This window comes from Ictidomys tridecemlineatus, chromosome 9 (genome assembly GCF_052094955.1).
Source record: "Ictidomys tridecemlineatus isolate mIctTri1 chromosome 9, mIctTri1.hap1, whole genome shotgun sequence".
Taxonomy (NCBI): domain Eukaryota; kingdom Metazoa; phylum Chordata; class Mammalia; order Rodentia; family Sciuridae; genus Ictidomys; species Ictidomys tridecemlineatus.
This window is the reverse complement of record NC_135485.1, coordinates 55207221-55230412: the sequence shown is the minus strand read 5'-3', so window position 1 is coordinate 55230412 and position 23192 is coordinate 55207221. Positions and strand designations below refer to the sequence as shown.

At 34.8% G+C, this 23192-nt stretch overlaps 1 protein-coding gene, 1 long non-coding RNA gene and 1 pseudogene across 2 annotated transcripts; 1 reads left to right on the top strand and 2 right to left on the bottom strand.

Moving 5' to 3' along the window:
* On the top strand, positions 1-6183 carry LOC144366713 (uncharacterized). Its single transcript, XR_013425817.1, has 3 exons — positions 1-198; positions 736-870; positions 5473-6183. It is a non-coding gene; the product is annotated as an uncharacterized LOC144366713 (long non-coding RNA).
* LOC101955513 (afamin-like) overlaps positions 1-23192 on the bottom strand; it is a 59032-nt pseudogene that overhangs the window by 1649 nt on the left and 34191 nt on the right.
* Positions 6098-22731, bottom strand: LOC101970734 (albumin-like). Its single transcript, XM_078021402.1, has 15 exons — positions 22576-22731; positions 21826-21883; positions 20787-20919; positions 18792-19003; positions 18119-18251; positions 17263-17360; positions 15374-15503; positions 14227-14441; positions 13059-13191; positions 11889-11986; positions 10478-10616; positions 9487-9710; positions 8099-8231; positions 7403-7470; positions 6098-6251 (listed from the first exon to the last, which is right to left on the bottom strand). Exons 1-14 carry the CDS (start codon positions 22652-22654, stop codon positions 7429-7431), a joined length of 1827 nt encoding a protein of 608 aa, XP_077877528.1. The 5' UTR covers positions 22655-22731; the 3' UTR covers positions 6098-6251; positions 7403-7428.

Here is a 23192-nt window from a genome sequence, read left to right as displayed (position 1 = left end):
GCTTTGGGAGGTGTTTCTCCCAAAGCAGTTTCAGGGAACTGCTCAAGTGCCCCCACAGGAAAGTCAGGCCCCTCAGCAGGAATTATGTTGCCTGGGGCAAGTAGGAGAGCAGGCAAGAGCCTTAAAACATGCCTCAGGCTGTGATGGAGAAAAAGGGGAAGAACAGGTTTTCCAATGAAGGAAGAGTCTACAAAGCAAGTGAGTTTTAACATGCATGGGTGTTTGGAGAACCTAAGTTCCACTATCTTGCATTACCGTCATCATTGCAGAATGGCTCCTACAATTAATGCAATGTGTACTTCATTTCTAAACACCCATGCCACAAGATTGAATCAAATATGATTATTCTCTATAAAGCATACTGTAAAAACAGACTCAATTAAGTGTCCTCCTCTGCTTGCAATAGAAGTAACTACACTCACTGCAAAGATACACTTTAATCTCCCTAAATAGATTGTTCCTTTTCCCTTAGCCCCAAAATGCATTAAAACAGAGACAATTTTTCTAAACAGGAGATTGTCTGCCCTAGTGAATTTTCCAGACTAAATTTCCAATGAGTCTATGAGAACAGAACTATTTTGAAAGAATAAGTGTTTGGGGGATAATATGTTGTACTACTCAGCCCAAGAGTTGTACGTATGTATGCAAGATACAACTTTCAACTGCTACTTGGTATTGTCGGTCTCCTCCATACTAGCAAAAGACAATTTCTTATTCTTGTTTCATTGCTTGCAGTGCTATACCCTGAGGTGGGAAAGTAAGATGGAAGATGAATTTATCAGCAGAGAATGATGGAGGAACATAGATCTCAAATATCACCAAGCTGCTGAAATGTGGCCTATGAAGAACTGCAAATCTGACCAACAGCAGGTTGAATCAAATATGATTATTCTCTATAAAACATACTGTAAAAACAGACTCAATTATGTGCCTCAAGTGCATGCAACAGAAGTAACTACACTCACTGCAAAGATAGGCTTTAATCTCCCTAAATAGATTGTTAATTTTTCCTTAGCCCCAAAATGCACTCAAACAATAATTAAAACAGAGACATGGCCTATGTTGGCATATGAAGAATTGCAGCACTGGCCAACACCAGAGTTCACAGGAGTCACTTCCTGCCTGATATACAACTGCCCAATAATAAGGTCACCCTGATTAGAAGGAGAAAGAAGAAAGCAAGGAGATGGGACATTAGTCACAAAGTTGGTTCAGATTTTTAAAAAACTCTTGTAATTATTTTTATTTATTTATTTATTTTTACAAGATTTTTATTTTTTTCCTTCTTTTCTTTTTTTTAATTTTTATTTTTTATTAGTTGCTTGAGACAATACAATGATCTTGACATATCATACATTTGGTTCAAATGGGCTATGAATTCTCATTTTTCCATGTGTACAGATTGCAGGATCACATTGGTTACACAGCCACGTATATACATACAGCAATACTAGTGTCTGTTGTATTCTGCTGCCCTCCCTATCCCCCCCTCCACTCCCCTCCCCTCCCCTCACCTCTCTTTACCCAATCTACTGTGACACATTTCTTCCTCTCTCTCTCTCTTTTTTTCTTTTTCCCTCACACCATCATATATGTATTTTGTATAACGATGAGGGTCTCCTTCCATCTTCCACGCAATTCCCCTTCTCCCTCCCATTCCCTTCCACCTCTCTTCCCTGTTTAGTGGTAGTCTTCTTCTCATGCTCTTCCTCCCTACTCTGTTTTGAGTCACCTCCCTCATATCAGAGAAGACATTCAGCATTTGTTTTTTAGGGATTTACTAACTTCACTTAGCATAATCTGCTCTAATGCCATCCATTTCCCTGCAAATGCCCTGATCTTGTTAGTTTTTAGTGCTAAGTAATATTCTATTGTGTATAAATGTCACATTTTTTTATCCATTCATCTATTGAAGGGCATCTAGGTTGGTTCCACAGTTTAGCTATTGTGAATTGTGCTGCTATGAACATTGATGTAGCTGTGTCCCTGTAATATGCTCTTTTAAGGTCTTTTGGGTATAGTCCAAGAAGGGGAATAGCTGGGTCAAATGGTGGTTCCATTCCCAGCTTTCCAAGGAATCTCCATACTGCCCTCCAAATTGGCTGCACCAATTTGCAGCCCCACCAGCAATGTATGAGTGTACCTTTTCCCCCCCACATCCTCGCCAGCACTTGTTATTGTTTGACTTCTTAATGGCTGCCATTCTTACTGGAGTGACATGGTATCTTAGAGTGGTTTTAATTTGCATTTCTCTGATTGCTAGCGATGGTGAGCATTTTTTCGTGTATTTGTTAATTGATTGTATATCCTCTTCTAAGAAGTGTCTGTTCAGGTCCTTGGCCCATTTGTCGATTGGGTTACAATCGATGGTCGATGCTACAGAATAGAGGACACAGAGACCAATCCACAAAATTACAATTAACTTATATTAGACAAAGATGCTAAAAGCATGCAATGGAGAACGGATAGCAACAAATGGTACTGGGATAACTGGAAATCCATATACAACAAAATGAAACTAAATCCCTTTCTCTCATCATGCACAAAAGTTAACTCAAAATGGATCAAGGATCTAGGAATCAAACCAGCGACTCTGTGTCTAATAGAAAAAAAGTTGGCCCTAATCTCCATCTCGTGGGGTTGGGTTCCAAATTCCTTAATAGGGCACCTATAGCACAAGAGTTAAAATTAAGAATCAACAAATGGGATGTATTCAAACTAAAAAGTTTTTTCTCAGCAAGAGAAATAATAAGTGAGGTAAATAGGGAGCCTACATCCTGGGAACAAATTTTTACCCCTCACACTTCAGATAGAGCACTAATCTCTAGGATATACAAAGAACTCAAAAGGTTAAACAATAAAATAACAAATAACCCAATCGACAAATGAGCCAAGGACCTGAACAGACACTTGTAATTATTTTTAATGTCCAGCAACTTACAATTAATATTGAAGGAAATTTTGCTATGTGTGAAGGATCATGTGTTGCCATATCATAAATTCAGTGTTTACCCATTTTGGAGGGATAAATCTTACCTTTTAGTGACAGATGTTACCTTATTGATGTTGAAGACAGTCCTTCAGCTATTTGATACCAGCTATTGAAACCCTTCCAAATACCTAATTCTAAAGGGAGAAAAAAATATCTTTTCCCTGATTCATGAAAATCAGCACATGGTTGTTTCCTGTGTATGTCTAGTTGAGCCTTACTTTCAAGATACAATGGATCACTTTCTGAAGATAAGAATTGTGCAAACTGAGCTCTCTTACATCTATATATCCACACATACACACAGCTAACACAAAAGAAATAGGGTCAATATTCATGTGCCATGAAGGCTTTCCTAATGTGGAATCCTTCTGCTTTCTTCTTAAATGCATAGGAAAAAACTTTCAATAAGTGTTAACATGCTTTGTGTGTATACTACATTTCAGCTTAATGCTATATGAGTTACTGAGATTACCTAGTTTAAGAAAGCTGTCCTAAAAAGGTGGTACAATTTTTATTCTCAAATGTCAGATGAAAAAGCTGAAGCTTAGTGACATACATATTTTCTCCAGTGTAGCATAACTAATAAGTGGTGAAATGGGCTGAACATACAGGAAGACAGCCCCACAACCTCCACTCCTTAATCATTACACCACCTGGCATCCCTACAGCTTCTCAGTGAAGAATCCAATCATTGATTAAGGTAACAATCACAGGAAACTCTCCTTTTGCTCCTAACCTTTGGTGACATGAAAACCAATTAACAAATAATTCCCCATGATCAAAAAGAAGAGCAAGATAAAACTTGATATATGATTTTGTTCACAATTCTGACGTTAAGGAGAAAATAATTTTAAGCACTTCAATCTATAATTATTTGTATGACATGAGTGATGAGAAAGTAAATAGTATTGCTGTTAGTAAATGGAAAGTCATTTTACTCTTTACAAGATGAGATTTATTTACACTGTTCTATACTTTATATCCGTTAAAAAGGAACAAATTGCCCTGATATCATAATGATAAGATTGTTCTACAAAAGGCAAAAATATAAGAATGGCTCAAGTCACATGACAAATTTAGTCTATTGAGGGTACAGCTTTTTCTTTCTTTTGCAATATTAAAGTAAGTATTTGATGAGCAAAAAGAGGAAATATGAGGTTAGTATTCCATCTTTCCTGTACAGAAAGCTTGCCCAGACATTGTGCCATAGCCTGGCTGCATTTCCACCAGACCTTCTAGAAGGACTGGAGTCCTAGCCACAGGCCAACCATTTGGAGCTGGGTTCTCACGCTGCCTCCAACTGCACCTCACTGAAGGAGCTTGCTAAAGCCGTCTCCCATTTCCTCTACATGAGAATTAGAAGGCCACTTCAAGTCAAGCAGCAGAAAACAGATAAAAACTAAAGAAAACACTCATTGCTCCCTCACCACAAGCCAGTTGCTTGTCCTGGCTGAGTTGGCAACACGTGGCTGCCATAGAGGCCATTTTTCTGATGAAGGCCATCAGCTCAGCCAAGGTCAGCTGAGGCACTTTCTTCACATAAGCAATGAAAAACTTGAAAGAAACATTTTTCATCAAGTCCTGCTGAGTTCCTCATGAATTTCTGGATTCCTTGCTCCACTCAAAGACACTAATCTGGTACCAGAAGATTCAGTATTTGGACTGACCTCTGAGGATGATTTAAAAATAAACTTAGGTTAACTATCAAAATAATGCAGCATTCACAGCCTATCACCACAGTTAAACCTCAGAGGAAGAACAGAAATATGCTTTTGTTTCAAAAGAAAAGGGAGGACGTCTTAGGTCTTTTCGCGTCCTGCTCAGTCTTTCAAGGCAGTAACTCTGTACATAGCAACCTATGCCCAAATTATACTTTTTCTAAAACCCTTCTTGGAAACTGAGATGAACTTTATGTTTGTGGCCTCATCTTTGATGCCAAGCATCTGGAATCATTGCAATGAGTGGATGGAAATATTAAAAATATAAATCGTCCAGAGATCCCACACTTTATTGTCCCCTTGGGCTCTCTCCTGCTTTGGAGAGATTGCAACAAATATGTTAAGTGCTTGATTCATTTGAGCTGAGGCCAAGTAGGGGTTACATAGGGATGAGGGATGTAATGGTGGGTGTGCAGAACATAACAGGAAGAGAAGGGACTTTTTTTTTCAACTTGAGCAAGCATCAGACTTAAAATGAAACTATAGAGCACTATTTGTTAAGAATGAGTTGTGAAATAGTAAGCACAGAATGAAACCAAGCCTGTAAAAATTAAAAAAAAAATACAAACTATTATGACTATAAATGACTATGTAAACTCCTAGACAAAAGTGTGGTATAAGTAATTACCTCCAGGAACAGGGAAAAGAGGCTTAGTGTTGAGTACAACACCTTAACTTCTTTACAAGAAACTTTTTTTTTTTTAAAGAGAGAGTAGAGAGAGAGATAGAGAGAATTTTTAATATTTTTTTTTTATTTTTTAGTTCTCGGCGGACACAACATCTTTGTTGGTATGTGGTGCTGAGGATCGAACCCGGGCCGCACACATGCCAGGCGAGCGCGCTACCGCTTGAGCCACATCCCCAGCCCCTACAAGAAACTTTAAAGATGCTTGTACTTCATCAGTTCAACACATTTTAACCAATACTGGATATAAGTTCCTCCAGATCACCCAACCCTCTCTTCCATTAATGCTTCTACAAATTTCTAACACATTTCATGTATTGTCATCCTAAACTGTCATTAAATTTCTCCAAGAATGACTTGGAGAATTTTAAATCTAAATTTTAATTAGTCACCTTAAATGTCACCTCTCTTTTGTCTCTCACTAGTTCTCAGAGAGTCCCAGTAGTGAGGAGGAGCCAGACTGTAAATGCCCTATCCCTGCCACAGGTGTTATTCTTTCATGATGTTAAAAGGCTATTTTGAATGTTTATAACCCATAACTCAGATGAGAATTAAGTTTTCTTTTCATGAAGTAGCCTCTGAGGAACTAGAAGTCCTCTGCTGAAGTGGGGTGAGAGACAGACAATTGAAACTTTCACAGATCCACAGAATTTTCATGTATGGAAACACACTTTTGGAAAATAACAGTCCTGGACCACAATATTAGATTCTTTTCATTTTTTATTAATTACAACATAAAGCAAAGAGGTCAAACATTTGAAAAAAGTTGTGTTTCTTAGAGTGTTGATTTTACACCAACAGAAAAGACAAACAGATGGATAAAGTCTTAGTCTCTTTCTCTTCTTCTCTGGACAGGCTGAAAAACAAAAGGAGAAAAATAGAAGAGCAGTTTGTAAAACGTCATATATTTTTCCAATCTGTTACAACTAATGCTAAATTGCTTTGATTTTCTTTCTGAAATTTCCATCAGCAGAAACAATTTAAACCTTCCAAAGCTTAGCTGGGTTTCCCTTCTGCTGGGCAAGGGCACAGGACACACCAACATGCTGTGAAGTGCCCTCTTCTTCAATGGTTCTGCCAGACTCAAGTCAGAGGCCTCTATCACCACTCCTCAGGGCTATCTACCACCTACTCTTACCTAAGTCATACCTAAACAAAAAAATATCTCAAATAGCTCAAATTTGGAACCCTAGGAAGAAATTTTTTCCACTTAGGACTGAAACATATCACATTTGGGAATGACCAAATTTTTGGAGATACAAAATGGCTATTCTTTGTTTGGATGCACAAGTAGTATTATACGGTCAAATAACCTGGTTTTACCAATACTTTATTTCATTGCTGTTCTATTTTTTAAATTCTGTTCCAAAAAATAGTCAAACATGTTTATGCTCAAATGTCCATGTTTTAAAGTGGACCTTTTGTCATAAGAAGAAAAAATTCTATTATATTAAATTCTATTATATCAGCATGTTGACACGTTAAAAATTTAGGAGGGTGATAATCATTCTACACTGGAAGTTAATGTAAGATAGATTGCTTATTAAATTATTAGGTTGAACCATGTGAAACCATTGATATTCAACTGTTTTTAATCTGCAAAATGTTCTTTCATATGGTTCTAACACTAGAGTCTCTGCTGGTGAGGCATCACTGAGAGGACTCTGCACACAGTTCACATATGTCAGAAGAGAACAATGGTTAACTCAATTCCTGCTGGAATTTTGAAATATGATTCCAACTCTTACTAGCTTGGTTGCCCCTTAGGTAAATATATTATATAACCCATGCCTTTATGTGACCATTTATTCATCTACAAAATGAGAATAATAAGAGTACCCAACTCAGATATTTTTTAAATAATTATATAAGTTAATATATACAAAGAGCTAAAAGTAGTGGTTGGTACTTATCTATATGACTGTTGACAAATGTTCAGTCATCTTTGCTTTTTTAAAATAATAACAATTATAATTACTTTTTTAAAAATACAAAGTATATAGTTACCTGAGATCCTTGTGATTGTGATGTTTTTATGCTAAGGCCGCTTGACTTGCAGCAACAAATTTGGGACCCTGAATACAAAGAAATGACAGACATTGGGAAAATATTAGCATTACCATAGAATATAAAAATTAGCAGGTTATACAAAAAATAGGTGATATACAGTGATTGTACCTGCATCACCCCCTTTAATTCACATTAAATTACCAGGATCTCTACAAGGAAGTTCACCAACAATCACTCTCCCCAAGAAAATAAAGATCTATCTATCTAGATAGATAGATAGATAGATAGTCAGGGTACAGGGATGACTATTAAATGATTTATATATTTAAAAGTCTATTCCCACCTGAACTAACTTGTAAAATTCAGCCAAATGAGAAGACAGCAATTTGGGGGAAAATGTTTAGATTAATGCTTTACTTTACTGACCAAAACATTTTAGGCCTTATAAATATGTCTATCTATTCATAATGATCACAAATTTGGAACAGAAGAGACATTACAAAAATTTAATAGTATGCCACGGTGTAGCAGGAGATAAAACCAAGAACTACTAAACTTATTTTGTAAGACAATTGTTCATAGAATAAGATCTCTGCTCCATGCATCTTTCAAAACCTAAGTCCCTGACCTCTGACCTGACCAAATGCACAAAAATGAAAGTTGGAAATATTAAAATGAAAGCAGCTCCAGCACCTCCTCAGAGAAGCAGGCATCCTTGTCGTCAGCCTTGCAGCACTTGTCTAGAAAAGCTACGAAATCCCCCATCACGGTTTTCAGTTGATCCATTGTTGCCGTGGGCTTGTGTTTCACCAGTTCAGCAAGTGCTCTGCATTTGAACAGAAAATGAAAGACACAGCAAGAAAAACTTAAGAATATAAGAAATATGAAGGATATAAGAATGGCACTTAACATTATAAACCTTGCAGGGCACTGTGGCGCACACCTGTAATCCCAGCAGCTCAGGAGGTTGAGGCAGGAGGATCACAAAATCAAAGCCAGCCTCACCAACTTGGGGGAGGCACTTACCATACCCCCCCCCAAAAAAAAAGAAAGAAAAAGTATTAAATCTTGGAGCCAGGCAGCTCTGGGTTTGAGGTCATGTATGCCATTCTAACCTCATGTAACATTAATAAATCCACTTCACTAGAATAGGTGAGAGGATCAAATAAGATAATCAATGCAAATCACTCAGTGTTTTACAGAGTTTCAGTAGATTGCCAGAAAACGTATGTCATGGCATTCAGATATTGTTCAGATTTTACGAGCTATGCTTCATTGACTTTATAGCTCTTGAAGGGTTTAAAATGACTTCTAAATTTTTAATGACCTTGAACTTCATTGAAAAATCTTCTTCTTTAAGAATCTTTAAAGTTGGTCTGTCACTTTTGCCCTATTCAAATTTAATTAAGGGGAGGTTACAGGAGTTAAGACTTCCAAACAAGTGGAAGGTGGTGTTTCCCTTTCATTGACAAATAAAAGGACAACAGTGCCCCAATGTGTTATGTGGGAATAATAGGTTTTATAATATTAGTTTTAAGTCTCTATCTTGACTATGGGTGACCAGAGATGACAGCAACTTTCTTTTGCTAAAGTTCATGCTATTCTTGTCCTTTCTGACAGCATTGAGAAGTTAAGCCTCAAAACTCACATTTCTAGATGTTTTCTATTCAATTGTCATTCTCAAACGTCACATCACAGGGGTTTCTCTCACCTGTGGGGTCACTCTAGAACAAACTTAAAGTACCATTCATGCCTAGAAATAAATCCCCCTATGATTTCTACAACTAGTTTTTTTCTAGCCACAAATTCATCAGTTAAATGTTAAGCCATTTCTACTCGACCTAGCCTATGATCTTATTCTACTGGGGTGTTCATCCACAATATCACTACGAATAGTTTTTGCCCTCCAAGGGAAAAAAAAGCCATTCATTTTATTCTTGACAATTTTATCAACTTAATAAGGCCAATACTTAAGTACTTTCCTCTAAGGAATATAATCAGTACATGAGAGGGTTTACTCCTTTGAATTAACAGTTTTCTTTATCAAAACTACAAACATGTGATAATGAAATACTGCTCACGTTTGTTTCTTGATTTGTTGCTCAGTCTCTGGAAGTGTGCATATGTCTGCATGGAAGGTGAATGTATCAGCATGGAATTCTTTGGGAACATATGTGTCATCAACTGATAGAGCAGAAAAGCATACTCTCTTGTTCACAAAGGACTCAGAGCAGCATTTGGTGATTCTCTCACTCACTGGATTCTTCTCATGCATCACACACACTGAGTTCAGGATTGCAGTCAGCTGAAGAACAGGAAGGAGAGCATAAGTTCAAAAGAGGCAAAAAGTCCACGAACACTCTTTTTCCCACGCACCCAAAGTTGTGACATATTAAACTGGTAACAATGAATCCAAACTTGACTGAGGCAGCAAAAGACTATCTTTGGAACTGAACTCAAGGGACTTTTTAACATTGGCTCTTTTAAAAGTAAATCTAGATGTCTCAATATTCTTAATACTCGAGATTATTCACAAAAATAATTGAAGGGCTGGGGATGTGGCTCAAGCGGTAGCGCCCTCGCCTGGCATGCGTGCGGCCCGGGTTCGATCCTCAGCACCGCATACCAACAAAGATGTTGTGTCCGCCGAGAACTAAAAAATAAATATTAAAAATTCTCTCTCTCTCTCCTCTCTCACTCTCTCTTTAAAAAAAAATAATTGAAGGTGATATGCCCTAACATATGTGTTAGATTGAGAAAGAAGTAGTCTTCTATTGGCACATGAAAGAGAGAACCCCAAAATGTAAATATTTAGGAAATTCCAGACACTGAATATTCATGGATCCTTTTTAAAAACAGGCTATAACTTTGAGATCTTATCTAAATTCTAACTTTGGTAGTCAAGAAAATATAGGTGACCAAGTTCTGCCCACACACAAAAATACATAGACACAGGTATACCCCTGCTAGTCATGTACACACATTAGTCCACTCCTGCCTCTAAAAGTTAGCTTTGTCAATTTAATAAGATGACAATTCAGTATTAAAATTATTATATTTTAAAAGACTCACATAGTCTTCAACACAGGGTAGTCTGTGTGATTCAGAAAGCTTACAACAATGGGTGGCCACTTTTCCTAAGTTTCTTGAAGCCTCCACAAGAGTTGGAGTTGACATCTGGGGTGCTTTCTGAGTATGATGAATTACAAGGCTGTTGAGAAAAAATAAATAAAAATAAAAAGTCCATGTGTGTTTAGCCAAATAATAAACTGTCTTTTTCTAATACAGTATATTAAGCAGAGAAAATTCAAACAAAGTTAAAATCAACTAATATGCTCTTGTTTGCCATTCATAGAATTATGTTTATCCCCAGTACCTGCTACCAAAAATTATCTTCATCTTCAGAATGATGGCTTAGTGTCAGAAAAAGACTCAGTCTTGTCCAATCATTAAACATGGCTTTGAATATCACCTGCACCATATAATCTCAGGAAGGTTAGCTACCTTATTACAATCCAGTGGCATTAGTATACTTATTATTGCATCTTTGGTTCGTTCATTAAATTCTTTTGAGAATGTAGCATAAACCAGGACTATGATAAATTTGAAAGAGGTAGGTGAAAAATGGGAGGAAATATCCCTGCCTCAGTAAGAATGGTGCAAGGATTAAATTGAAAGTGATAATACAGGCAATGAACAAGGCATGTTATCCAGTATGTAAGAATCACTTATAAAGAATCCCAATCACCACGTAAAGTCAATGTAAGACTGTAATCTACTTGATGAAAGAATCTATATATTATTCGCTATTGTTAGCCCTGAGCTATAGTTACAAGAGTGCTAACGATGTATATAAACTGCACAATAAATTCCTACTGAACCATGTGTCCCTTTCTTCTTTCTTGCCTTTTCCACCATACATAAGGGCCTATTAAATGGAGACCTTACTTCAGCATGAACTTTTGTCTCTATCTCTTCTGGGAAGGAAATTCCACAGGAAAACAAGGTCATGACCATCAAAGTCCAGAGTATCTTCTGAACATCCACTCTTCCCACCAATGGACCAATAGGAATGCAATTTCCCATATTAGCTAAGTCCATATTGTCATGTTTTTGTGTTCAGCTCTTATATTACTTCTTGAACTACTGCTATTCAAGGCCTACTACTTCCTGCTCTATAAAATGATGCTAGGGTTAATTTACTCACATAAATTATTGATGAGCCAATATTTGTCACTAACCCTCCCAGCCTACATACTCCCAGTCTCAAGAGACTATTTTTTAAAACTGTACATAAATAGAGGCCTCTGCATCCCATCAACTATATTTTATCTACTCTCCAGACTTTCTTGATAAAGAAAGTTTAGAAATACATGTGTATCTTTGCTATTAAAAGTCATATGCTAGGCAGCCTATATATGAAGTATTAAATAATAGCAAATTGGTCAAGGAAAAAAGTCAGTGAATAAACAAAACTACTTACACATTTTGGAATTTATATTCCCCAAGCTGCTCATAGAGATCACAGTTTTGCTTGACTGCATTCTGAGGCTCAGTCACAAGAGGCTCAAATTCCTCAAACTGGAACATAAAAGACTCCATTTATATATCCTTCTGAGGACCAGCTACCGGTCACTTTTTACCCCTTCCTTCTTTCTTCCCAAAACCACATGAGTAGATGTTCAGTGCCACATCTGTCACATCACATCAAATTGTTTCTCTTATTTAACAAGACTGTATAGTGAATGTAGTTAAGAATCTTCAGTCTCTGGAGTTCAGTGGCTGGCTTTGGAGCCAAGCCACCTGACTCTTTTTCCAGAGGTGCAGCTTTACTTACCAGTTCTGAGATTCAGAATCCTCATCTTCACAATAGAGGTAAAAATAGTGCTCACCACCCAGAATTGCTCTGGGAATCAACTAAGCTAATGAAATTAAAATAGCACCTAGTCCATAGTAAAAGGTCAATAAATGTTGGTTCTGAGTATTATTATTACTATTATTATTATTAGGCCATCTCTCCAGTTGGATCCTCAGTTCTGAGGAATGTTGCTCTTAGCATCAGTTGCAGGACGGTGCGTGGCATACAGCAGCTTCTTGGTAGAGGAAAGAATTCTATAACAGTTTGGAAACCTTTAACATATACTAGTAGGCACCCTAAAATCCTCCAGAACAGGTGTATTCTAACTTACCATCTTGTAAAACATTTCCTAAACCTTCTCAAAAAGATTTTAAAATAATCTAAAGAAATAAGTTTCATAACCTCCTTTAAGATATTACCTCTAATACTTGATATAAACTTGGGTCAGCTTAACTTTCTTGATATCTAAGTTAAATCTCTTTTAATTGACATTTAAATTTACCTGACCTTATTTGGTTCTCAGGAATATTGAAAACAAAGAAATGATGGCCAAGATTTTGTGAAATTAGAGATTAATGTCTTCATATCTTTCTTTTCTAGACCAACTGTTCTAAAATTTATTAAGCATTCTCCTTAAGGCTATTTTCCTAAAATGTTTAAGAGCACAGAACTGAATCCATCTCAAGAAAAGATCTAAAAATTGTACTGTGTATCATTTCAGTCTTGCATTGTTTTTCTTTCTCATTATTGGAATCAGCAAAGAGCTGTATTCTTCTTTCCCTGCAGGACACCTACCACTTTGCCATAGCATGCAGGAGGATCAGCTTCAGCACAGCACTTCTCCAGTTTGGCTTCATATGCCTTGGCAATTCTCAGCAGCAAGAGGGAACCATACTCAGGGTGCCTTCTTGAATATTCATACAAAAACCTAAGTAAGAGGAACATAGATTTAGTTGAACCAATGAGCAAGAATGTGTACATAACTAACTCCAAGTGTAACTCATATTCCCAAGGTCTGAATTCCACTAAACCCCATGCAGTGAAGCTTAGTGGCAAAAGACTTGGGTTCCTTCTTGAGCTCAATTTCTGGTTCTGCCAATTATTGTACTCTCTTACATTTGGCAACTTATTAAAACTAAAAAGCCTTAGTTTCCTCCTCTGTATATTGCGAATGATAATAATATTCAGCTCATATATTGGGTTATGAGATATACATGACACAATGTGTCTAAAACATATACTGATATCTTAAATATTTCATGAATCATATCTGCCACTTTTTATGCATATGTAGTTTGATTTGGATTATATCTCAAAAGTATTGTACTAGACAGATATGTTCTTAAAATTTTCTTTTTCCATTTTAAATTATTGGAATTTTTATGATATTATTTAGTGGAAAGGAAGCTATTGCAATCTAACAATAAAATTGTAAAACTTGTCATCATTCTTATTGATCATATATCATCATTTTTATTTAACTGCCTTGCCATACCCCTGAATTTTTAGCCTTTTCATTCAAGTATGAAACACTTAATGTCAAATTCTATACTTTGTTTTATGTTTCCTGTCAACACAAAGATGCACATATAGATAGATAGGTTAAGATGATTAATAGGCAATATATATGTTCATATATATTTTAGATATTTAAGAAGTACCCTATTCATGAATGACTGAACAAGTAAATGTTATGTACATAATTAATATACATGCAAATATTTCTAGAAATGTCCCTAAGGATTAAGGAACATTGAGTTTTTACTATGAATATATACTGAATGACAATGTTTGAAATTAATTAATTGTTTCAACCTTTAAAGACTGGGAGACAATGGGTCAAAGAAGCATCCCAGGCAACATCGAAACTGTAGTAACTCCAAAGGAAAGCCTAGCATATATTCCTAAATCATGATCTTGATAAATCAAGCGCTATGAAAATGTAATTCCTTATTTAACTTACATGCCCAAAAAGATATCTTTTGCCTCAGCATAGTTTTTGCAAACATCCTTATCCTCAGCATAATCAGCTGTTAGTGCTGGTAAGTCAGCAAGCTTGTCATCCTCTTCCAGGTCAATGATGCAGTGGTATCTTTCCAACAGGGGCTTAACACAACATTCTCCCACTTTCTTGGAGATTTTATCTTGATTTTCACAAATGTAATTGGCAAGGGTTACCTGTGAGGAGGTCATCAATTGTTCAATGTAAATTAGCTACACTTTCTCTTCAGATATTTGTGATGTTGTTGAACATGTTCACTGTATTCCAAGGCTGTTCATTCGTAACTACTGTGCCTCCTATGAACACATATCCTCTGTCAGTACTTCTGAGGCTCTAGGCTACTAAAACACACCTACTTGATCAAAATACACTAGTTAGGAACCAGTTATCATTTATTAGTTTATCATAATTAATTAATTAATCTTAGCTATTTATCTATTTTATATTTCCACTGTAGAGGCAGGTAATTTTTTAAAATGAAAATTTAAGTCTATTTTTTCAATATTTCCCTCAAAATAAATGCAGACATTTTGAAACAAAATAACTAAGTAAAGCATGTAAGATTTTAACAAATGAGTCAAGATGACAGTAATGAGTTTTGCTTATATATATAAAATATCTGTCTTAAATTTCCAGGAAGTGTCATGATAGCTCAGGATTCTGATATATGCTCATTATTTTGAATCTTTGAAGAAAGGGAGACAACACTACAAATTTGGGGAAAGAGACCATTTTGGGGAAAAATAGAGGAGGAAAATGCATTATTTCCAAAGGTCTCTTAATGGCCCTTCTCCAACCCAACCTTCCCCTGCCCCAAATATGTCAGTAACCAGCTGTCCTCCTTCACCTTCAGCCTAGCTTCTCATAGTATGACTGAAAGAGGTTTACAAATGGGTGAAAGAGTTTTTCAGATCATTTAGTAATTGGGATAGTAGGGTTTACAAGAAAATACCACAGAGAAGTAAAAACTGGGAGACAGAGCAAATGAAAGTACAGAAGACTAAATCACCCATTGCCAGTTGTCCCCAGTGATGCTAAGTATGCTAAGTTTATCTATTCTACCAACTTAAGCATGTAAGCTACAAATGAAAAATTAATGGCTCTTTACCCTGTCATGTGTACTTTCAAGCAGATCACCACTGCAGGATTCCTTGATGATTTTAGTAAGATCTGTTGCTATCTTGGTAATTTCTGTAAATTCAGCTTGGGGAAATTTCCGGCTCAGACGAGATATTAACCTAAAAAAAAATCCCTCCATCAATATATTCTAATCAGTAAATAATTGATGTGAAATTCCTATGAAAATGCCATTTATAACAAGGAAATTCAAGACAGACACATAGAAATTTTTCTCAATTCATTAATTATTTTACTGCTAGAGTTTAAACAAATGGTGTTCTTTTTTCTTGTTTTCTGAAACTTATGCATTGTAAGAAAGCTGATAATTCATAAAATCAGCAGTCAAAGAAGAATTGTGAAGGGAGCAACAGTGTGAGGGGCATCAGGTATGGAGCCCCAATCTTCTTCCTGATCTGACTTCATATCTTCGTAACAGTGGGAACCTAGGCAAGTTACTTAACTCCTCTGAACTCTAGCCTTCCGGGTGTCACAACATCACGCTAAATTGAAGGACTATTTTGAAGATTAAATTATATAATGCATGTAAAAACATTTTATAATCTGGGAAGTATCATAAAACTCTAGTTACCCTTTTTTCCTTCATTAAAACACATTCAATATTAAAGTTCTTCAAGAAAATTAATTTCAATACTTCTACATAATGAGGGAGTTTTTATTAAGCATACTTTTACCAAGAATTGATCCAGTACAGCCTCTAAATTCTATGACAAGATATAAAAAGTTAATGTCATCATTCTTTCCAAAAATCATTTCCATGTTGTCTAAATCCAGAAATAGGGACTTCTTTCCCAGAACCAGTCATTGCCTGTGTAATGTGCATTGGTTCATGTTAGGGGTATTTTGTTTATCAATTTGGTTGTATTTTGTGGTTTGGGTGGTAGGAATGAAAAGCAAAGATAGTTCAATTGACAGTTTCTAGAGAGCATGCATAATGTCCATTACTTTAATTTTATCTCCTGGTATATAGATTCATTGTTGATGACAAGTGAGAGGTTGGAGAAGCAGATAATAATTTTCTTAGTCAGATACTAAATGATGTTCTCAGAATCAACTAATAGTATAAAAACAGGGGCCCAAGCAAAAATATGAGATTAAGGGCAGAGTTGAAGCTAAGTGAAAATTATGAGTACTAATTTGGCTTAGTTGGTGACTGAATTTAATTATAGGACATAACAAGAGAAGTAGATGCTTTCATATCATTGTGGGAAAGGATAAAATTAAATAAAAGACCCTGACAATAGCTCTATAAAAATAATACACCATAGAGTATGTTTCCTAGTCTTTTTTTAACATTATAAATTCTTTTTTAATTAATTAATTTATTTTAATTAGATATACATGACAGTAGAATGCATTTTGATTCAATGTACACAATTGCAGCACAATTTTACATTTTTATGATTGTACACAATGTAGCATCACACCACATGTGCAGCCATACATGTACCTAGGGTAATGACATCTATCTCATTCCACCAACCTTCCTGCCCCTATGCACCCTACCTCCCTTTCCTCTCCTTTGTGCAATCAAAGTTCGTCCATTTTTTTCATGCCTTCCCCCTCCCCATTCCTGGTTTTCATAAACAAATAGAATCCATGTCTTTCTTTTTAGGACAAAAATGATAAAGTTTTATTAATTCTTTAACAACTTAGAAAAATAAGACAAAAATAATGTCAAGTTGTTCCTTATGTTCTAATTTTCATCTCTAAGAAATTTTACCTTTTAGACAACAATGACAACAAACTGTATTTGTAAGCACTGGGAGAAATGACACATAAATGTATACTTTTGTCAATGGAACCATTATCACTTGTACATTTTTTATAAAGATACAAATTGTGTTAAAAAATATTTACCATGCTTTTAAACCTCTTTCTTCATATTTCTCAAGAACGCTACACTTGAATCTATCTTTGGCAGAAGAAAGCATTATTGTCTTCTTCAAATTCTCAGTCTAAAGAAAGAAAGCAATTTGAAAAAAATGAAGAAAAGAAAACTTCTATACAAAACACAACTTCAAAAACTCAGATGAAACTATGCCACATTCAATCTAAATTCCCAAGTACTCCCTTTGGGAAATAATTGTTTTGCTTTGTAACATTATTCTGGTCATAGTGGAACCCTCTAGATAGTTAAAATCAGCTAGGGCACATTGCCAGAGAAAAGGCTTCTGAGAGAAAAAGTATATGCTAATATCCCAGGAACATATAACCTAGCTGAGTTCTTAATGTTGTGCATAATCCATTTGAAGTCTCTCCTCTGACAACATCAACAAACTCCCCAGAGAACACAGTGAGTCACACAAAAAATACTTATGAAAGGAATAAATGAGCTCTTGCAGTAATATTCTCTACTTCGAATTCTCTATCCATCAAAAAGTCTCATGAAAAATAAAGCAAAACTGTGGGAACTGTGGGCCCTTGCTGTGCAATTTCACAAATACTTTCTTATAGAGAGAATCACCATAACAAGGGGCAGGACATTTAACTATGTGCTAAGAGATTCCCTCCATCATATCAGCACTTCTAAATCTCAGAAAGAGGAAGGAAATATAGGAGAGGCCTTCAAAGAGAATAAAACTTCTTTGGAAGACATAAAAGTAAGGCTGTACCTGTAGGGAAGTGTGTTTAGGAGAATAAGGTTTTTTAAATCTATCCACAAGATGTTCAAAATTTGACAATGCACTATAAATTGGTTCTTTTTGGGAAATACCTTTTGTGTCAGGCATTCTCCTTTATCAGCAGCTTTGCAGCATTCTGTCAGAAAGCCTTTATACTTTTCAGCAAAGTACATGACTTTCTGGCCACATAAGTAAGGATTTCTCCTGGCAACTTCATATACAAAGCTAATTTTTAAAGAAGATAACAAGAAGTCATTTTTCCATACCACACAATATTACAAAATAATTACAATCAACATTCTCCCAAGAGCCTCCAAAACCCAAAGACATGTAATTTACCACTGAAGCTCAATTTGCACATGATGCCCTTGTCTTTTCCATTCTTTAAGTCAGTGAAAGGAAGGGATGAATTTGTGATGTATATGTATATGGATCACATATAAATGGTTAAATTTGGGGTGATCTAATATAGCTGACTAAAATTACAACAATCCTGAGAATAACTATATAATTTTAATATATATATATAAAAACATGTCTCTTTCAAATTTTCATATGGATCATACCTGTTTCAAGATCAAAGAATTTTGGTTATATTTTTTTTGTTGTGCAGAATTTTGTGATGTGAAGTTTTACTTCTTTAAAACTCAACATGAGAACAAAACTTCTAAGTTTTAATGTTGGAAATGGTTTGTGGTATGGCACTTATTATATAGAGTATTGACTTACTCCTTAATTTTTAATTTTGAAGCATGGATTACTTACTGTCCTAAAACATTCTGGCTACTTTCATCAAAGGAGATGCACAAAGCATCAGGATCTATTGGATGAAGTGGAGGGATGGTAGGAGTATCTTCTTTGTACTTTATGAGGCATTGAAATCTCTCAAGGTCTTGGTTGGCACAGCAGTCAGCCATATCACCATAGGTATCACGAAGAGTGGCAATTTTGCATGCTTCCTCTCCAAAGATAGTGTCCTAAATGAAAGAGAACATTCTTCACTTTTCTGGGCAGGACTTTATTTTCTTTATTACCAAAAACCAGCATAAAAATTTTACATACTGTTAAAGCTTGGTGAAGAAATCATCTACATTGCAAATATGTATGGTATTTCATATATCGAAACATTGCAGAGGACTCCATGAATATGTATGAGGTAAAACATAAATTTAAATATGAAAAATCTTAATGAAATACAAAATTTTAAACCTATCAAAAAGGAAATTGTATAAAAATTCACTTCCTCCATTAAATTCCCTTCATTTAACTATGTATAATTGTCATAAAAATCAATTGCCACAATATTACTTATGATGAATAAAACTGAAGGGCAAAAAGAGAGTTGATGGCTCTCAGGAACATTACCTTTCTATGCTTGTTATCTGTCACTAGAGAAACTAGCTTGCAGTGCAGCACGTGAATTCACCTTAGGGAGAAAATACTCAGATACTTTCTCACTTAATCTGCTTCTTTTTGAGAGACTCAACTTTTTAGTAGATACATTTACAAATTGAGGAGTAACATAAATCTACTACACATTGTTACTGCATTAAAATATATAGCTTTTTTATTCTAGAAATATTTCTTTCAAAGTATTTCACTCATTGAATAAATCCTTTTCTTCCTCATTCATTGTTATTATATAAGTAATTGTAACCATATGAAAAATTCACTGGTCTAGATAGAATTTATTATTTTTTAAATGTACTTTAAAAAATTCATATGTAGAAATATAAAATTGGGGGAAGTTAAAGTACTTATTCTGCAGCAGTGAAAAGTGCATCCAGAGAGAAACAAGAAGAGGAAAGGGTCCAATGACAATATGAACCTTGTCCCTACAGAGGCATATATAGGTTGAGTGGTGAAAGAAACATAGGCCTCTTATTTTAAAGATGTATTTGGAAATAGCAAATGTTCAAGTTCTTCAAAAGGATTGAATGCCTTGTTTATTGTTTTATGTAAAAACATTAATAACCCTAAAATGATGAATAAATAACTATAACTGTTATTTTGCCCGTAGCATAGAAATCTGTTGGTGCTTTCTGGAAGTAAAAATCATGCTATTACCTCAAAGAGATATTAGACTCTTGTATTCAGTTGGGTATAATTTACATTATTTAGTCAAAGTATGGGAATAACTGAAGTGTCCATCAATGGATAATAAATGGATAAAGAAAAATGTGGATGCATAAAGAAAATGTAGTATCTATACACAAGGGAATACCATTCATCCTTTAAAAGAAGGAAATTCTACAATTGGCACTAATGCAGATGATCTTTGAGGACACTGTGCTAGGTGCAATAAACCAATCACAGACAGACAAAGACAAATGACTCCATTAATATGAGGTATCTAAAATAGTCAAATTCACAGAATCAAAGAATAAAAAGATGGCTGCCAGGAGCTAGGAAAAGAAGGAAATGGGGAGTTACTAATCAAGTGGCATGAAATTTCACTTAATCAAGATGAATAAACTGTAACAATTGGCTGCATAATATTGTACCTATAAGCATCAGTAAAGCATTTCACACATAAATGTTTAAGAAGATAGAACTCCTATCGAGTGTTCTAATCACAATAAAATAAAGTCAATAAATAAACAAAAATATATTACTGATATTACTTATCAGTCCATATGAAACTTTTGAGTATAGCTTACAAATTCAGTCACTTAATAGTAAAGTTTTAAAAGAATCTTTCCTTTGAAATACTCTTAATAATTTAAAGGAAAACAATGAATCCTCAAAATCAGAACTTACAAGTGGTTTGTTACAATCTACCCCGAATTCATCAGCAACACATGCTTTTGCCAAGTCAGTCACTTCAGTTGTGAATTTTGCAAGGTCATCATATGAGGTCTTCTGGAGAATCTGAGAAAAGGTAACCAGAACCCTGAAACAAAAAACACAGAAACATGTAGCACAATAAAACTTTAACATAAAACAGGTTGCTATGCTAGAGAGCAAATCACTTATGTGTCTATAATCTATGTTTCTATATCTTTCTTATAATTATCCAGAAAGACTATTCATATGAGGTATTGTCTGAGACCTAATCAGGCACATGTGACTTCCTAAGTAGGGAGGATAGTATTTCAGCCATGTCCAAATGTGTATGGGTTCATGTCAGTAGAGACATACACATAGGGCAAACTAGAAAACTGTATACCAAATAGATTTAATTGTCAAGACTGGGCTTTATATAAACCCTTTGAATTATTTAAAATGAAAATAAAAACACATACCTCATTTAATTGGGCTGTAGGATCGTAATTTTTACTAGATTAAAAAAATATATATTAAAATGTTCCCAAGGAACCTCAGAACAATTTGGTATGTAAAGGGAAATTAGTAAGTGAGCTGCCAAAGGAACCATGTATTAGTCTTTCCACCATTGTTCCAGAGTTTCTAGGTAGTATGAGAATTCCAGATTTTAACTTTTCAATACAGTAGCCATTAGACACATGCAACTATATATTTAGATTATTTAAATTTAATTAATATTCTATTTAAGTTTCAATCAATTAAAATTTACATACTTAAATGAAATTTAACTAAACTTTAATACAATTTGACATTTTATTTCTCCATTGCACTTTAAAGTACTCAACAGCCGCATGTAACTAGTGGCTACCACATTAGATAGCACTCATACAGAGTATTTTCATCAGTACAGAAAATTGTATGGGGCAACAATGTTCTGAAATCTGAACCCTAATGACAGGAGAAAGTAAGACATTTAGAGTATAACCAATGTAATCAGAAACATTAAATTTGACTCTTCTATATTTTAACTTACAGGCCTTTGAACTCTTGCTCTCCGAATTCTCTAAATCGTTTAATAATCTCACTTTTGCCTAAGGGAAAGGAGAAGAAACAAAACAACATGTGTTTAAATATTGAAGCAAACAATTAATTATATAATATGTTCTGTATTTCTCTTCATTTGACTTAGGTTATTTATTTATTACAAGATATTGGGTTCTGATTCTTACAGAAAATCTTAGGATGGTGAACTATATCTTCTGCATTTAAAGAAGAATTATTCAATCACAAAGAATATTATTTTAAATATCATTAAATATAACTTTATATTCTAACTGTATAAAATCTAATGTTCTCATAGTACTTATGAACAGCAACTGAGAAGACAATCTAAAAGTAAATATAAGTGCAAATCCTATTTATATTATTAATAACACAAGAGTTTTTCTATTCTAAATAAAGCAAGATCCATTAGGTAGGCCTTGGAGATTGTTGTGAATCCTATCTTCTTCTCTGTTCTATGAAGTGTAAGTCATTCTGCCTGGCGTTTCTTCATTCGAGAAAAGAAATTACATTCACTAAGTAATTCCCACTATGTTGTTTCTCCTTAAGATACTTGAACTATATTAATTAAATAACCACGTAAGCATTCACAAAAACAAAAAATCATCACATTCTAGATATAAAAGCTAAAGGAAAACTTAATTTTTTAAATACATGTGGGCTCACTGAAACTTTTACTAGGAAAAAAAAATGTTGTACAAAGGAAAAACAGAATTCTTACCTGCTTCTCTACGAAACACACCCCTGGAATAAGCAGAGCTGAAGAGAAAGAGAAGAAAAATAAAGGTTACCCACTTCATTGTGCCAAAGGCTTGTGGGGTTGATAAAAAAGGTAGGATGAATGCAGGGAAATTAGCCCTAATATACTTCTTTAGCCAATAATTGTAGATTATTAACTAGACTCATCTTTGTATTTCATTGGCTCCCAGCTGATTACAAAATCATAAGATTCTTGCCAAAAAAAATGTTTGACTAGATTCCTTGCGTATGTTTGCCATCTGGAACTGTTTTCTCCAAGACACTTTGACAATTTATCAAAGTTATGTAAAACATCTTATCAAATTTTACATAACAGTTTAAACGATTTGTACCTATTATTCAATACCATGTTCTTTATCTGCTATTTCTCATTTGAATATTTTGGTTTGTGATATTTGCAAAAATACAACTAATCCAATGCTGCTGCTTGGAATTGAGTTAAGATCCAAACTGCATCTACTATTAATTCCAAGTATGCTTTTTACTAAAGGTAATGAGAAATTTACACAAAGAGACATCTCATGGGGTTTCTACTTTTTTTTTTTAACTATCAGAAAAAGTCTGACTTTTGCCTCAAAC